This window comes from Poecilia mexicana, unplaced genomic scaffold (assembly GCF_051168715.1).
Source record: "Poecilia mexicana isolate PSO_F unplaced genomic scaffold, ASM5116871v1 scaffold_17, whole genome shotgun sequence".
Lineage (NCBI taxonomy): Eukaryota > Metazoa > Chordata > Actinopteri > Cyprinodontiformes > Poeciliidae > Poecilia > Poecilia mexicana.
The window spans coordinates 212528-223268 of record NW_028263386.1 but is presented as its reverse complement, the minus strand read 5'-3'; the positions used below and the strand labels follow the sequence as shown (position 1 = coordinate 223268).

Below are 10741 nucleotides of genomic sequence, written 5' to 3'. Positions count from 1 at the left end.
GATCCCAGCAGGTTATCCTCTCTGATCACCATGGTGACATCTGATCAGGAATCAGGAAGCAAACCAGGTTCTGTCGAGCTGGGTTTATCAGAACCAGAACAGCTGATTTCATGTTTTCGGATTCTCAGAAAGGCACCTGAACACATCAGATTCACCTTCAGTCACTTTTATTTTGAAAACAACAAACAGGAAATGTTGGTCGGTACAGGAGGACTCCAGGCTGGAGCGGAACCAGAACTGTGAGGTCCAAATCGATCCTCAGACTCATCACACTCACACTGCATCTCAGCCTGACCGTGTCGGATCAGTCCCATGTGGACCCAAACAGAACCAGGTTCGTATTGGTCTCCAGCGGTTCTGGTCGTCCTACATGTTGTAGATGTTGGTCTGGTCCGACTGGGTGGTTCTGATGGCTGACAGAGGCTCGTTAACGACTCGGTCCCCTGATCCAGTGGTACCAGACCCAGAGTGTTCATTGGGTCGGGGTCTGACCGGTCCAGAAGGTTCTGCAGGGGGCAGAGCTTCAGGCCTGGATTCTGCAGCACAACACCTGCACAGGTGAGTTACAGGGTTAGTTATAGCTTCCTGTCACGTGACTGAGGTAGGTGGGGCCTTTATGTGCTTTGTATGGCTCCGCCCACCAGGTGGAGCCATACAAAGCACATAAAGGCCCCTGACCAATCCGACGAACTGATGGGACCGTTCTGAATGAGTCACCGGTCCACTGAACTGAAACAAACTAAACTCAACTATTGCTACATGCTGCTACATGTTGTTATATGCTGTTGCTACATGCTGTTGCTACATGTTGCTATATGCTGTTGCTATATGCTGTTACTACATGTTGCTACATGTTGTTATATGCTGTTGCTACATGGTGTTGCTACATGGTGTTGCTACATGTTGCTACATGCTGTTGCTATATGCTGTTGCTATATGCTGTTGCTATATGCTGTTGCTACATGTTGCTACATGCTGTTGCTACATATTGCTATATGCTGTTGCTACATGTTGCTATATGGTGTTGCTACATGCTGTTGCTACATGTTGCTACATGGTGTTGCTACATGTTGCTATATGTATGTATATGTATATATGTATATGGTGTTGCTACATGTTGCTATATGTTGCTACATGGTGTTGCTACATGTTGCTATATGCTGTTGCTATATGCTGTTGCTACATGTTGCTATATGTATGTATATGTATATATGTATATGGTGTTGCTACATGTTGCTATATGTTGCTACATGGTGTTGCTACATGTTGCTATATGTATGTATATGTATATATGTATATGGTGTTGCTACATGTTGCTATATGCTGTTGCTACATGGTGTTGCTATATGCTGTTGCTACATGTTGCTATATGCTGTTGCTATATGCTGTTACTACATGTTGCTACATGTTGTTATATGCTGTTGCTACATGGTGTTGCTACATGGTGTTGCTACATGTTGCTACATGCTGTTGCTACATGCTGTTGCTATATGCTGTTGCTATATGCTGTTGCTATATGCTGTTGCTACATGTTGCTACATGCTGTTGCTACATATTGCTATATGCTGTTGCTATATGCTGTTGCTATATGCTGTTGCTACATGTTGCTACATGCTGTTGCTACATGCTGTTGCTACATGTTGCTATATGGTGTTGCTACATGCTGTTGCTACATGTTGCTACATGCTGTTGTTACATGTTGCTACATGTTGCTGTTGCTATATGCAGTTGCTACATGGTGTTCCTACATGCTGTTGCTACATGCTGTTGCTACATGCTGTTGCTACATATTGCTACATGGTGTTGCTACATGGTGTTGCTACATGTTGCTATATGTATGTATATGTATATATGTATATGGTGTTGCTACATGTTGCTATATGTTGCTACATGGTGTTGCTACATGTTGCTATATGTATGTATATGTATATATGTATATGGTGTTGCTACATGTTGCTATATGCTGTTGCTACATGGTGTTGCTATATGCTGTTGCTACATGTTGCTACATGTTGTTATATGCTGTTGCTACATGGTGTTGCTACATGCTGTTGCTATATGCTGTTGCTACATGTTGCTACATGCTGTTGCTACATGTTGCTATATGCTGTTGCTACATGCTGTTGCTATATGCTGTTGCTATATGCTGTTGCTACATGTTGCTACATGCTGTTGCTACATATTGCTATATGCTGTTGCTATATGGTGTTGCTATATGCTGTTGCTACATGTTGCTACATGCTGTTGCTACATGCTGTTGCTACATGCTGTTGCTACATGTTGCTACATGCTGTTGTTACATGTTGCTACATGTTGCTGTTGCTATATGCAGTTGCTACATGGTGTTCCTACATGCTGTTGCTATATGCTGTTGCTACATGCTGTTGCTACATATTGCTACATGGTGTTGCTACATGTTGCTATATGTATGTATATGTATATATGTATATGGTGTTGCTACATGTTGCTATATGTTGCTACATGCTGTTGCTACATGGTGTTGCTACATGTTGCTACATGGTGTTGCTACATGTTGCTACATGGTGTTGCTACATGTTGCTACATGCTGTTGCTACATGTTGCTGTTGCTATATGCAGTTGCTACATGGTGTTGCTACATGGTGTTGCTACATGTTGCTACATGCTGTTGCTACATGTTGCTATATGCAGTTGCTATATGGTGTTGCTACATGCTGTTGCTATATGGTGTTGCTACATGCTGTTGCTACATGATGTTGCTACATGCTGTTGCTACATGATGTTGCTACATGCTGTTGCTACATGATGTTGCTACATGCTGTTGCTACATGTTGCTACATGCTGTTGTTACATGTTGCTACATGTTGCTGTTGCTATATGCAGTTGCTACATGGTGTTCCTACATGCTGTGGCTATATGTTGCTACATGCTGTTGCTATATGCTGTTGCTACATGCTGTTGCTATATGCTGTTGCTACATGTTGCTATATGCAGTTGCTATATGGTGTTGCTACATGCTGTTGCTACATGATGTTGCTACATGCTGTTGCTACATGCTGTTGCTACATGTTGCTACATGCTGTTGCTATATGCTGTTGCTACATGTTGCTACATGCTGTTGCTACATGCTGTTGTTACATGTTGCTACATGTTGCTGTTGCTATATGCAGTTGCTACATGGTGTTCCTACATGCTGTGGCTATATGTTGCTACATGCTGTTGCTATATGCTGTTGCTACATGCTGTTGCTACATGTTGCTATATGCAGTTGCTATATGGTGTTGCTACATGCTGTTGCTACATGATGTTGCTACATGCTGTTGCTACATGATGTTGCTACATGCTGTTGCTACATGCTGTTGCTACATGCTGTTGCTACATGTTGCTACATGCTGTTGCTATATGCTGTTGCTACATGTTGCTACATGCTGTTGCTACATGCGGTTGTTACATGTTGCTACATGTTGCTGTTGCTATGCAGTTGCTACATGGTGTTCCTACATGCTGTTGCTATATGTTGCTATATGCTGTTGCTACATGCTGTTGCTACATGGTGTTGCTACATGGTGTTGCTACATGCTGTTGCTATATGCTGTTGCTACATGGTGTTGCTACATGCTGTTGCTACATATTGCTACATGGTGTTGCTACATGTTGCTATATGTATGTATATGTATATATGTATATGGTGTTGCTACATGTTGCTATATGTTGCTACATGCTGTTGCTACATGTTGCTACATGTTGCTGTTGCTACATGGTGTTGCTACATGGTGTTGCTACATGTTGCTACATGCTGTTGCTACATGTTGCTGTTGCTATATGCAGTTGCTACATGGTGTTGCTACATGTTGCTATATGTTTCTACATGCTGTTGCTACATGTTGCTATATGCAGTTGCTATATGGTGTTGCTACATGCTGTTGCTACATGATGTTGCTACATGCTGTTGCTACATGATGTTGCTACATGCTGTTGCTACATGTTGCTACATGCTGTTGCTACATGTTGCTACATGCTGTTGTTACATGTTGCTACATGTTGCTGTTGCTATATGCAGTTGCTACATGCTGTTGCTATATGCTGTTGCTACATGTTGCTACATGCTGTTGCTACATGTTGCTATATGCAGTTGCTATATGGTGTTGCTACATTCTGTTGCTACATGATGTTGCTACATGCTGTTGCTACATGTTGCTACATGCTGTTGCTACATGCTGTTGCTACATGTTGCTGTTGCTATATGCAGTTGCTACATGGTGTTCCTACATGCTGTTGCTACATGCTGTTGCTACATGCTGTTGCTACATGTTGCTACATGTTGCTGTTGCTATATGCAGTTGCTACATGGTGTTCCTACATGCTGTTGCTATATGTTGCTATATGCTGTTGCTACATGCTGTTGCTACATGCTGTTGCTATATGCTGTTGCTACATGGTGTTGCTATATGTTGTTGCTACATGGTGTTGCTACATGCCGTTGCTACGTGTTGCTATATGGTGTTGCTACGTGTTGCTATATGGTGTTGCTACATGTTGCTATATGTTGCTACATGCTGTTGCTACATGTTGCTGTTGCTACATGGTGTTGCTACATGTTGCTACATGGTGTTGCTACATGTTGCTACATGGTGTTGCTACATGTTGCTACATGCTGTTGCTACATGTTGCTGTGGCTATATGCAGTTGCTACATGGTGTTGCTACATGTTGCTATATGTTGCTACATGCTGTTGCTACATGTTGCTATATGGTGTTGCTACATGCTGTTGCTACATGATGTTGCTACATGCTGTTGCGACATGTTGCTACATGCTGTTGCTACATGCTGTTGCTACATGGTGTTGCTACATGTTGCTATATGTTGCTACATGCTGTTGCTATATGTTGCTACATGCTGTTGCTACATGTTGCTACATGCTGTTGCTACATGTTGCTACATGCTGTTGCTACATGTTGCTACATGCTGTTGCTACATGTTGCTACATGCTGTTGCTACATGTTGCTACATGCTGTTGCTACATGTTGCTACATGCTGTTGCTACATGTTGCTACATGCTGTTGCTACATGTTGCTACATGCTGTTGCTACATGTTGCTACATGCTGTTGCTACATGTTGCTACATGCTGTTGCTACATGTTGCTACATGCTGTTGCTACATGTTGCTACATGCTGTTGCTACATTCTGTTGCTATATGGTGTTGCTACATTCTGTTGCTACATGTTGCTGTTGCTATATGCTGTTGCTACATGCTGTTGCTACATGTTGCTACATGCTGTTGCTACATGGTGTTGCTACATGCTGTTGCTACATGATGTTGCTACATGCTGTAGCAACATGTAGCAACACCATGTAGCAACATGTAGCAATAACATATAGCAACACCATGTAGCAACACCATGTTGTGCTGTTGCTACGTTGTGTTGGACACGTTCCTACATGTTGGTGTTGCTACGTGTTATTGCTAAGTGTCGCCGTTGCCCTGTGTTGTCGTGACTCACGGCGGCGCGTTGCTCGGCAGGAAGCGGTCCTCCTCTCCGTCCAGGATGCCGTGGTACAGGCCGATCTGCTGCTCCAGCCTCTGCCGGTTGCTTAGCAACATGTCGAAGTCGCGACGCTGCTGATCGATCTCGCTCTGCACATCGCTAAGCTCCGCCTCCAGCCGCGCCGCCACTGAGCCCAGGTTCTGCAGCTCCATGTCGTGCCAGTGGCGGGCGTCAGTCAGCGAGTTCTCCAGGCCTCGTTTCTGCAGGACCAGAGGTCAGGGGGTCAGGAGGTCAGGGTCTGGGTGACCCTGGAAGTGATGGTGCCGGTCTCACCAGCGCCCTGATGGACTCCGTCTCAGCCTGGAGACTCTGGATCCTGCAGCTCACGTCGCTGCACTCTGCCTTCAGCGCCTCCGCCTGCTGCTCCTCCGCACTCAGACGGCTGGCCGCGCACGGCGTCTCCTGGGGGACAGGACGGGACGGGGTTAGGGGACAGAGGGAACGGCTGGTCCTTTGACCCGGCCTCACCTTTGACTCCAGGTAGCCGTCGGTGTCGGCCCGGTTCCGCTCCGTCAGCTGCTCCCAGTGGGTCCGGATGTGGGCCAGGATCCGGTCCAGACCCGTTTCCACGGGAGCGTCGGGTTCGTCCACGTCCCGTCCGGCTGTCCGGCTGTAGAGGGCGCGGACGTCCTACGGGGACAGGGACAGTCCGGTCACCAGAGGCCCGCTGCCGGTTCTGGTTCCGATCGGGAGGCAGCAGAACCTGCTCATGGCGGCTCTCCAGGCGCCGCAGCTCCGCCTTCATGCTCTCCATCCGCTCCTCGAGCTCCGCCTTCGTCACGGCCGCCTCCTCCATCACCCGGCGGAGCGAGCCGACCTCGTCCTCCACCGCCGCCCTGAGGGACGCCTCGCTGTCCAGCCTACACACACACACACGCCGCCATCATCATCATCATCATCATCATTGGCTGGAACAGGAAGTTCTTCCTCAGTTGATATTGTTCAGTTTTACAGACGAGGCGTTTCTATCATAGATCAGGATTTATTAAAACTCTAGAAGGATTTCTGGGAAAGTTTCTCTGTTGAGGCAAACGGCCGTAAATGAACTCTACCCGTTTCCACTAAATTTATACGAAACCCCAAAATAAAAAGTATAATCATCATCGACCCACTGAGCCCAACAGTCACCAAACAGAAACATTTAATCAGAGCCTCTCTTCCTTCTGGCCTTTAAGCCGTAACCATGGAGATGAGCTGGTGGATATCGGCCTCTAAACGTTCACATATCGTCGCTCCCATTAAAGTGGAGGTTGTGTCTCCATGGAAACGAGCAGTTGGATCTGCTAGGCAGCCTGCTGCCGGACCCAACGTCAAACTCAGCTTCACGTTCATTATGAAACCTGCAGCTATGAACACAGAAATCATAAAAACATGAACCAAGCTGGAGCTTCGTTTGCCTCGGTGACAGAATCACAAACCCTCAGACGGATTTACAGAGAAAATGAGAAAAATCACAAGATTAATCTGAGCACTGAATCCAGCTGCCAGACGTAACACAAGCAGAAAAAATGACAAAAGCCTAGAAGAAATTATAAATCAATTCATCTCTTCCTGCTGCCTGGATATCCAACCCACAGCTTTCTTTCAGAAAGTCCAGCCTTCACTGATCTGACCTGAACTCTCATCAGTCTGGATGAATCTCAGCTGTTCATCAGCAACGTGACTGAAAAATGTGTAAAACAGATCAAGAGTTTCCTAAAGGCTCAATCAGAAACGAGATCCTTTAGATCCTCCTGCTTAGAGTTGCTTTGATTAGCAGCAACAGCGGCTCAGTTTCCATGAACTTTAAAATTACACAAATTGAAATTACGAAAATTTACATTTTTGTCGTCACGACTGGTGAACAACAACCGGATGTCGCCCAAACCAAGAAGAAGAAGACAGGAAGGAGCTTAGGGTCATGTTAGGATCTGTCCAATCAGAACCACCGTCCAATCAGAACCACCGTCCAATCAGAACCAGTTACTCACTGAGGTTCTTTAATGGAAACAGACTGTAAAATAGTTTTCTGACATCAGTGGAACAAAAACAACATTTTGTGCTCATTTGAAATCAAGTCAGTGTTCCAATGACTCTCAGGTTCTGCTCGGGTTCTGCTCAGGTTCTGCTCGGGTTCTGACCTTTCTTTAAAGTCTTCGGCGTTGGCCTGAACGTTCTCCGTCTGCAGCATCAGCCGAGCGTTTTCCAAGATGGCTTCACTGACCTGCAGCGTGTGGGACATCACAGTTTAGGATCCTGACCCCAGCCTCACTCTCCCACCCGAGGGTAGCTGCCCCCCTACCTGCCGGTAGATGTCCTCCCACTCCCTGCGAAGCGGCCCCCAGGCCCCGGCGCTGGCAGCCTTGCGGTCCAGGCTGAGGCGGATCTGCTGCTCCAGCTGCCGGTTCAGCTCCTCCAGCGCCCGGACTTTGTCCCGGTACTCCATCAGGCAGCTGTTCAGGCCCGTGGCGCCGCCGCCCGCGGCCCGGGGCAGCACCGGCGCAGCGCAGCTCCTCATCCCCTGCAGGAACACGCTGCTGATGCCCAGAGCCCGGCGGGAAACCCGCGTCCCCAGGCCGCAGGCGGCTCCCGGCCCCACCGGCGCGCCGCGGGGCATCGTGGCGCCGGCTGCGCTCGTCCTCCCGCTGGAGGCGGCGGCCGGGCGCTCGGAGGACGACTGTCCCAGGAAGGAAGAGTGGCGTCGAGGCAGAGGCATGGCGCTCGGCGGCTCCTGCGGTCAAACCCCCCACGGCGGCTCGCCTCCGGGATTTATGGGGAGACGGAGTTCTGGAAACACGGCCTGCTTTGTCCCGGAGCTGTTTGTGCCGCGGAGCGTGGAGGCCTTTTGTTCTGGTAGAAACACGGAGTCCCGTTTCAGCTGCATCAGCAGCGGGGTCACGGGGTCACGGGGAGCCGTGGAATAGACCTGAGCCACGCGCTCAGCAGCTTCTGACCAAACCAGGAAAGGTGGAGAAGACGAGAAGAAACATTTCGGAAAAATATGGAAAACCTGATTTAGTTCTTTGTCCTTTATTAAAGCAGGTAAAACTTCTGATACACAGAAGTGATTCTCTGCAGCTGCAGCAACCTGGTTACACCAAACTAAACCACACTGAAAAAACTAAACATGCTGGAGCCTCTGTTAGCCTCCTCTGGGTCCATTGAGGATCCTCCACCTCAGGTTACATCTGAACCGGACGAAATGTGGCGCATAAAGGGAAACTTTAAGTACAACTTCCACACCGTCGCTTCACATCACGGAGATCACTCCTCAGAATATGACCAAGATGTCACCAAACTCAAGACTTGATTTGCTAAATAAAAAGAAAGAAAATTCACCTTCTGGTCCTCCTGACATGTTTAATCCCAAAAACACTTTTATTACATGTCAACCAGCCTGGGAGACTAAAGGACCAGGAGCTTCAACCAAAAATGACTGCGCAGTTTTCACACTAAAACTTAGCGTATGGAAAAATTTAGAAACGTGCGGCGCACAAAAAACATGGGATGCATAAAGCTGTGCGCATCTTTCCTTTATAAATCCTAATTTGCGGTCAGTAGAGCAGCTGCTGGTCGCCTGTCGCCTCCATAAATACATATTAATGTAAATTAGTATAAATACCCGGAAGTCTGTCACCACGTGAAGCAGTAACCATGGCAACGTCCTTGTTTGAAGCAGTATGAGTATTTATAATAATAATTATATATTTTATTTAAAAGGTGCTTTGAGGGCACAAAAATAAAACTACATTTTAAAGAAAAATAAAATCCAAATGTAAAAATAAAGAGATCCTGTAAATGCCTGTGTGAACAGCAGCAAAACGTTCAGCCGGGATTTAAAGACAGACAGAGAGTCAGAGGGTCTCTGAGTGGAATGTGGACGTTTATTAAATAGTAGAATCATGTATATAAGTCGTACATTTACAGAATAAAGTTGCTTTATGTCCATAAGGCGCTTTCACAAAGCTTTACTGAAGGATGGCTGCAGCTGGACCGGTACCGGTACCGCTCGGCTCCTTCTTTAAGTTCTGCTCAGAGATCCAGGGTGATCGGTCTGGATGAATCTAAACACTAATAAACCATCAGATCAATATGATCTCTGATCAATCCTCCCTCTGAATCCTTCCTTTGTTCTCCATCAGAGCCAAAGCTCCACATTTACGGCTCACCTGGATGCAGCTACTGATATATGGGATTGTCTCCACACCTGGATCACCTTGAATAATCAAACCTGTTGGAGTTAATCTGCTGATCCAACCCTGTTTTCTTCTTTAGTGGGAATTAAATGAGCCCATAGATGCATTTCATGCGCTTCGGTTCACAGACCGATGCGTTACATCTTTATGAGACAAAAACTGAGGAAAAGTGTTGTTTACATTCTAGTGAGGTTTTCACAGCCTTTTATTTTTATTTTCTTTATTTTGTGATCGTGTTATTTTATTGTCTGGGGATAAATGGGGTTCAGAAAAGGATTTAGATCAGTAACTCCTTAGCTTATGTTATCAGAAACTGTAGCGTTTCATTATTTAGAAATGGAATTAGATACTTAGCAACCCTGAACAGGAGCACCTAGTTCACATGCTTTAGAACATTAGATTAGTTTTCTTTCCTCTTTTTTCTTTCCTTTGGTTTGTCATTTTGTTTGTATTTCCTTTTAACTTAAAGCACCTTGAGTTTCATTGTTCACGTGTAAACAATAAATTAAAATCATGAAAAACATCAGTTTGATGCTTCTTGGTCTAAATAGCTGAATGTGGTCAGACTTCAGTGTATTTATGTGAGTTTTGATGCTTTGTGGTTTAATATTGTTCACAGAAAATGTTTGTGTGGCTGCTGCACATTTTCACGCCAGTGAAAACATGTACAGATATTTACGCAAACTTTGACACAAAGTAAATTTTTATACATGCCGACTTGTGTGTAAAATATGGGAACGCACTTTTTTTGTGCGCACGCAGCTTTATGTCTGAGGCCCCAGATCATCTTTACTGTACATGAAATGATTTACAAAAATGGCTGCCCACCTAACATCCAGCGTCACAATCATTAAGTTCAACAGACAAATCATGAAGGTATGAGTTAAAAAGAACTGGAGACAAAATCCCACCTTGTGCCTCCATTAGAAACAGAAAAAGGTTCAGAAAACTCTGAACTTAACTTGCAGACTGATGAGAATCCCATAATGTAACATCAGATTATGTTCCTCTACATTACAGTTTAATGAACAGTTTATTGT

At 45.7% G+C, this 10741-nt stretch overlaps 1 protein-coding gene across 2 annotated transcripts; it reads right to left on the bottom strand.

The window, feature by feature from the left end:
• Window positions 1–150: 150 nt before the first annotated feature.
• On the bottom strand, window positions 151–8614 carry bfsp2 (beaded filament structural protein 2, phakinin). 2 transcript variants are annotated; one of them, XM_014967940.2, is made up of 7 exons: window positions 7808–8609; window positions 7647–7729; window positions 6230–6386; window positions 5995–6156; window positions 5800–5928; window positions 5482–5726; window positions 151–550 (listed from the first exon to the last, which is right to left on the bottom strand). In XM_014967940.2, the coding sequence occupies exons 1-7, from the start codon at window positions 8219–8221 to the stop codon at window positions 367–369; spliced, it is 1374 nt and encodes a 457-aa protein (XP_014823426.2). In that variant the 5' UTR covers window positions 8222–8609; the 3' UTR covers window positions 151–366. The 2 variants fall into 2 exon arrangements, with proteins under 2 accessions (XP_014823426.2, XP_087870933.1); XM_088014807.1 differs by having other exon boundaries at window positions 5800–6156; window positions 7808–8614.
• Between the last annotated feature and the right edge of the window lie 2127 nt (window positions 8615–10741).